This window comes from Passer montanus, unplaced genomic scaffold (genome assembly GCF_014805655.1).
Source record: "Passer montanus isolate IOZ18808 unplaced genomic scaffold, ASM1480565v1 scaffold37, whole genome shotgun sequence".
In the NCBI taxonomy this organism is placed as follows: domain Eukaryota; kingdom Metazoa; phylum Chordata; class Aves; order Passeriformes; family Passeridae; genus Passer; species Passer montanus.
Window position 1 is genome coordinate 1,233,620 of NW_024368485.1, and position 6,894 is coordinate 1,240,513.

At 46.2% G+C, this 6,894-nt stretch overlaps 1 protein-coding gene across 1 annotated transcript; it reads right to left on the reverse strand.

The window, feature by feature from the left end:
• On the reverse strand, positions 1–6,214 carry SRP9 (signal recognition particle 9). The gene is made up of 3 exons (XM_039717047.1): positions 6,090–6,214; positions 3,548–3,616; positions 1–2,314 (listed from the first exon to the last, which is right to left on the reverse strand). The coding sequence occupies exons 1-3, from the start codon at positions 6,159–6,161 to the stop codon at positions 2,195–2,197; spliced, it is 261 nt and encodes an 86-aa protein (XP_039572981.1). The 5' UTR covers positions 6,162–6,214; the 3' UTR covers positions 1–2,194.
• Between the last annotated feature and the right edge of the window lie 680 nt (positions 6,215–6,894).

Genomic DNA, 6,894 nt, shown 5'->3' on the forward strand with positions numbered 1-6,894 from the left:
TCAAGTAGCTGGCAACATGATGGACCAGCTCAGGGGATGTTTATTAGGGAAGTGATCAGTGTACAAAAGCACACACACTCTCAGCAAGAGGGCAGGCATGAAAGAAACAGAGCTTGGAATTCAGAGCTTCTCTACTGCCCCATGGACACAGCAGGGAAATGGCTGAAAATTCCAGGACAAAGTCATGAAGCACCTGTATTTTTCTCAACAACTTTCCATACCACTTAATTTTCTTAAGCAGCAGCTTTGCAATATTTTCTTTTGCATTCTGACTGCACAGAACCACTCGTTTTTTCTGAGTATATACAGAACAAGCTTAACAACACATCACTCTTACAAAAGTGGCAACAGTATTTCCCCAGGGTTTTGGGGAAATAATTTCTGAATTTAGAAAAGTAGAAATGTATTCCCTTGCCTGTTTTGCCTGAAAACTGGTGCTCTAATATACAGTGCTGTAATTGCTCCTCCTCTAAAACCTACTGGGGTACAAAGCAGCTGAAGCCTTTCAGCCACTTGGTACACCCAGCCTCTCTATTACTATATTGCACATATTAGGGAAGTTATTTGGAGCACCAAAGAAAAATTGCAGTGTTACAGCATCTCATGAAAGTTTAACAATGAACCGAGTCCAGCCTTGTCTCTGGCTTTATTTATATTTCAAAAGCCAATACAAAAATGTTACACACATACCAGTCACAGACCAGAATTCTGAGCAGTCACCAGGAATTCAGTGCTGCACTGTTTTCCAACAACGTGCAACATTCTATGTTCAGCTGAAAGGGTACTCTAATGCAATATTCAAGCCTGGTGGGTTTTTTCCAAGCTTTTGGCAAATGTGGAAAGTCCACTGCTTCCCAGTAGCTCCATTATTTTTATGTAAGTGACAGCAGGTAGCTACCTAGATAGATTGTTTTGTTATACAAAAATGCCACTATAAGTATGGTCCTGCTTTACTTTTGTGGCTTGGCTTAACCCAAAAACATCAGTTCTGAAAGCACCTAGTTATACCAATAGCCTAATTACATGAAAATGTTGATCTGTTTTCAAGTATGCAAGACCTAGTCAAAGCAAGTATCAATTTCAGCTACTGGGTTTTCAAACAAAAAGCTTTTTTACAAGAGACAATTAAAGCTTCCATCAGCCTACCAGAGGTTACTGTGAGAAACACATCTGAGCTACAGGAGCATTGGTCTATTTCTGACAGTGGTATTTAAGTATTTATTAAGGTGTTTTCATCCATTTATTCATTTGGCTGACATCCACCTGCCACATGTAAGATCTGCAATTGCAGTTAACAAGCTGCTAGAATGAGGAATCTGGGTAGTGTGCAGTTGGATATTTTCTATTAGCATAATAGGCAAGAGCTTCTAGAATTTGTCTTGCTGATATACTTCAACTCTGCCTGAAGCAAGGATGGGAAAACAAACCCCTGCAAGTACAAAATAGTTCAAGTATGTAGAAAAGCCACTGACTGTTTTTTAGTAACAGTATTTGCACAAGCAGAAAAAAACCCTCCCAGTTTCTCACAGATCTAGGAATATTAAGTGAAGTTGTTTTAATTTTTAAAATACAGAAGTTTAATCACTTAGCCAGTATAAGAGTTCTACAAACTGCATTGTGGATAATGTTGCACATCTTATGATTGAGTGCAACATCAAAAGCTAGAGTGCTGCCAGTGACAGTGGTAATACAAATTGGCAATTTCAACATTTCAGTTCAGAAAACATGTTATTCTAAACCCAACAGATTTATATAATGTATGTAAATATTTATTAAACCCAGTCACCATGCTACAGTATTAGATTAATAAACCCTCTCATTTTGAGAATAAACCAGCATAAGGTATGAACACAATGAAACCTATATGAAATTTTACAGTAACTTTCCAGAAGTATGCCTGTGGCCTAACAAATTTGCACTAACATACTGTAGATTTAAAATATTTGCTTGTCTTCTTAGCATACCTAACGTGTAAGAATAGTTGCTTAATACCCAAAAATAAATATAAGCTTTCAATTGAAAGCACTTATTTTCTTAGATTTCCAAAGCGGACTCTGAGGGGTGAAAATGCTTCAGACTTGTCATCAGTCCACTTCAGTACATAAAAGTATCTCCTGCCCCAGTTTTTCGTTGAAATCCCAAAGATTTGCTTCCAGTGAAATATGACCAGAGCAGTGATTTTCTTGGCAGCCCTTCAGTCTGTTTCCATGGCAGCACTGCGGGATTCCTTGGCCACCATGAGCCGCATGAGCTGACTGTGGAATTTCTCAATCTTCTTCACGTCTTGTGCCTGGTCTGTTCTGTACAGCAAACACTGCAAGACAAAGTTCCTGATATCAGATCTCCCTTCGACTGCTTTTATCTTGTTTGTAGCCGCTGTGCATTTGTGCTTGGAACACACAGAACAGGAGAGCACTGAAATGTTCAGCAGTTACCAGGAGGCAGCACCAACACACTTACCCTGTTTCAGAGCACAAACATATCTGTGTTTGCCTTTAAGCTTCTCCTTAATGCTCATGCCTCCCATACTGAAAACAGGGAAACTCATGATTTATCCTAGTTCCCTCTAGCTCCAAAAAGCTGTTAAAGCTTGGGTTTTAAAGCTGCCCTTTTTTGTGTTGTCTAAACATAGAAACATATTTCAGACCTGTTACTTGCCAATTCTTTATATTCTGAAAGCAAGCTTATTTTGCCTTTCACAGTCCTTAATGTTACACTGCCAGGGACATAAAATTCAGTATTTCCCACTGAAGGGGATGCCCTTCCCCAAGCAAAACCTGTTTTTCTAAGAGAGCCCTACACAGGGAACACAGAATCTGATTAAAATAAAAAAACCCACAACCCAACCAAAATGCTGAAACCACTCCCCATTTTCTCCCATTGTGTAACATCCTTCTCTGACTGAAAGCAGGTCAGGTAACCTATACCCAGAAGAGCTTAAGTTTGTGAATCACCTGACTCAAACTTCCCCTATGGGAGATTTCAACAAAATTACCCTTAAATTCCCCATTATCAGTGCTCCACACTCACCAGCTCACCCATGTTCAGCCCTACTGCCCTATCAAGAAGTGCCTTTACTGGAGTTTCACATCCATTCCAGGCACTTGAAATTCCAATGCCAGACTACTTTTCCTGGAAAGAAGAAATGTGACTCTTTTCCAAGTCTGAAGGCAAGGGCAGGGCAGAATACTGTGTCTGGACTGCAGAGTACCAGAGTACCCTGGACTGCACAAAAACAGCTCCTTAGCTGGAACATTGCTGTCCCTCAGCCTCATAATCACAAAGAAGGAACTTCACCTATGGCTGGAAGTTTTCATCACTCTGAGCAGATCAAAAGGACCCCACTCACAGTAGTAAAAACCTGTTTGAAAATGCTCCTGAACTGGTCAGTGTCAGTGAGACACAGCAACAGGGGAAGGCTGAGTACAAAAAATACCTGTCAGGCATTCTCAAGGCAGTGTCCAGGAGCTCCCAGGCTGACTGACAATAAACAAAAGTCTGTGAGTGGTACAAGAAGCTCTGAAAGGGGACTGTGCTCTGTACTTACAGCCACATCATCTGTTACTTTGATACAGAGGTTCCCATCACAATGTCGGTACTTGAGGACAACACGGACCTGAAATGACAAACATTTTAATTTTTAATATTTTAGGAATTAGCACTGACAGCTAACAATTCTCAGCATATATTGAAGGGAATCTGCCCACATTCAGACTACCCTTAACCATCATTATGTACTGCTCCATGTTTCCAGCACCTCTGTGGCAGTCCTGAGCCCTGGTGCTGTGGGAGCTGTGATCCCACAGCCAAGGTGGTGTGGAATTTGACCCCCCACACTTCCCTGCCTTACAATGTAGGCTGGTTTTCCAGCAGCACCAGCAAGGTTAACACTGGGCATATTCAAAAACCCTGCAAATTCAGCAACAACAGTTGCAGAGACCTTGGAAACAGGCAGGACAAACAATGAGAGTCGAGATGAGACACCCCCTTGCTGTGTTTCACAGCCCAGAAAAAACTACTGGAAGCCTGTGCTTGTAGGCTTGAAACAGTTCAAAAAAGAGCAGCTCTACATGAAGACTTGAAAGGGATCAGCCGAGTGGGGCAGGCTCAACACCACCACTTTTTCTGCTATGGCACCTGAAGTGTTACCACAGCTACTCCTGCTCACCTGCCCTGAGCTCTGACCATCCAGCCCCTCGGGAGCCTCAAATCACCAAAATTCTCAAACTGATAAAAATCCACATCCTCAGTGGCTGAGCATTAAGTGGTTCCCCCTGAGCACAGTCTGCAGCCTCAGCTAACATCAGGAACTGGAAACAAAGCAAGGCTGCCTTTGAGAGCATTCTGAACCCACACTGCAAACAGGTTTTATTGTGCAGTGATTCGTGCTGATGGTCAACAACCTCCTTTGCTAGAAATACATTCTGAAATTCCTGTTGCAGAGTGGATCTCGCCACAGACTGACCCTTTTTGTTTAACAAACTGCCACCTCCTGAGCACAGCAGCAGGAACAGGCTCAGTGTATCCATAACCTGCTCCTGCTAGGGCAACAGCACTCAGCACCGGGCTGGAGAACACACACCCACCTCCCACAGCTCCTGCTCTTCCTTCAGCTGCCCAGCAAGCCCAACTACAAAACTGCTAATTCTCTGCCAAAGTAACAGGAGGGTACCTGTGTTGTGACAACAGGGCCTGTATAAACCCCTCTGTAACAAATTTACTGCCGTGGATGGGAAGAGATTACCTTTAGAGGTAAGGGGAGGAGCAACTCCCGGCTGCAGGGACATCCCTTCTTTCATTTAACTGAATGTCACAGAGCCTAGGAAGGCAAAACTGGGCAATTTTATTATCAGCAGCAATCACACGTGGTGTCTCTGTGCTAATTAAAAGGCAGAGCTAATCTGCTTTGAGTAATCAGATATTAATTTAACCTTCTAAAGGTTTCTCTAGTTCCCCTATTTTTGGTGAAGAACACTACTCTTTTTTTACTCAAGTTTTCTCAGGTGTGAGTTTCACATCACACTTCTGTGCTGCTTTTAAAGTCAGGCCAATGCTTTTTCTGAAGACTGAGGTTAATTTTAGTATTTGCATAAACTGCATTCCCAAAAAAGTGAGCAGAAACAAGAAACAGTCATAAACCAAGAAGTTAAGTCCTTGAGGAATTGTTCTTTAGGATGCAAACACCTTCCAGCCTGAAACGTCACTGCAGGCAACAATGCAACGTATTGAGGTAACGAAAGGACAAATTCAAATAATACAGGTCTTAAATGCTATAAACTCCTAAAATAAACTAATTATTGATGCTTCAGCAGAATTCTTAACCTTGGTTTTTAACGCACAGGTTGAAATGAATACAGTGAATGGGTCATTGTCTTTGAAGTTCAGCTGTTGAGGTTCACCCCAGCTGCCAGTAAGAGCAGCTGGAACACTGCTCCCTAGGGATGCTCCTGGGGCTGCAAACGACAGCCCCCTCCCGTTCCACAGGGAAGGACGGCCAGCTGCAACACCAAGGAGCAATCCCCTTCCTCGCAGGCTCTTTTCCCCGTGCTCGGCACCGCTGAGGCCACGCTCCAAGGGCTGTGTCTGTCACTTCGGGAAGGACACGGAGGTGCTGCAGGGAATGCAGGGCAGGGCAATGGAGATTGCTCAGCCTGGAGAAGAGGAGGCTCAGGAGTCACCTCATCCCTCCACACAGGCTAAAGCTGTGCTAGGGTGGATTTAGGGCGGGCATTAGAAGAAATTTCTTCATAGAAAGGGTGATCATGCAATAAAAGGGCTGCCCACAGAGGTGGTGGAGTCGCCATCCCTGGAGGCGTTCAAGAAATAAGCAGACGTGGCATTAGGGTTATCTGCGGCCTACTCAGTATGGCTGATTCGGTCACAGGTTGGGCTCGACGATCTCAGAGCTCTTTTCCAACCTAATCGAGCCTGCCATTCTGCGATTCTCGCCTCCCCGGTGCAGCGACCAGGGAACCCCCTCAGCCCGGCACCGCCCGCCGCCCCCGCCCAGCTGCGCGCAGCCTCCAGACCGCCGCTCCCGCGGCCGGGCCGGGCCGCACACCCTGCCCTCCCGGCCCGGGCTGTCCCACCTTCATGGGGTCGGCGAGGTAGAGCTTCTCGGCGGCGCGGGTGAACTCCTCCCAGGCCTGGAAGTGCGGCATGGCCGGGCGCGCTCGGCTCCGCGGCCGCGGCAAGATGGCACCGGGGGGGGGGCCGCGGGTGGCGGGTTCGAGCCCCGCCGCCGGCGGAGCGCCCCGGGGCCGGCGGCTGCGGGGCTGTGCCAGGCCAGGTACGGGCTGTCTCCGCGGTAAATTCACGCTCTGAGGCCACGGGGGATGAGGGTGGGGCAGCGGGCCCCTGGGGGTCCGGCGGGAGGTGAGGGCCGTGCGGCTGAGGTGTTCTGTTCGCTCGGCCGGCCCTCCCGGCTGGAGCAATTCCCAGGTTTTCCCAGGCTGGAAGGGCCTGCCTGAGGCCGGAGGTTGGAACAAAAATGATGTGTGGGAGCCCCTCGCTGCCTTCCCTGCTCTGCCTTGCTGAGGGGTGCTGAGGCGTCGCTAAACTAAAGCTGCTCTCTGGGGGAGAGGCTGAATGGCGTAGGATAAAATCATGGAATGTCAGGGAAGTCTGCTTTTCAGGCGTGTGTGTGTGTGTAAAGCTTTTACGTAAAGCTGACTTAAAAATCCCCTTCAAAAAGCAAATGAGGGTGGAAAAAAAAAGATCTGTGATTTCTCCTGGTACGTTTTAAAAATCCCATTGCCTGCGATATTTTTTGTGCCCTTACAGATCAAAGGCTGCAGCCAGACACTGAGCCTCGTGTCACACGAATTGTGCCATGCTGCAGTGACAACAAGCACGGAAAACTTGTGGTTTCTATTCTCTGTTTCACAGGGCTTC

Excerpts from the sequence above, each read along its gene's own strand:
- SRP9 (XM_039717047.1), bottom strand. The coding sequence starts at position 6,161 with ATGCCGCACTTCCAGGCCTGGGAGGAGTTCACCCGCGCCGCCGAGAAG. Across the intron at positions 3,617-6,089 it reads ACCTCGCCGACCCCATGAAG|GTCCGTGTTGTCCTCAAGTA; the intron begins GTGGGACAGCCC and ends TTGTCATTTCAG. Across the intron at positions 2,315-3,547 it reads AAGTAACAGATGATGTGGCT|TGTTTGCTGTACAGAACAGA; the intron begins GTAAGTACAGAG and ends TTTGTCTTGCAG.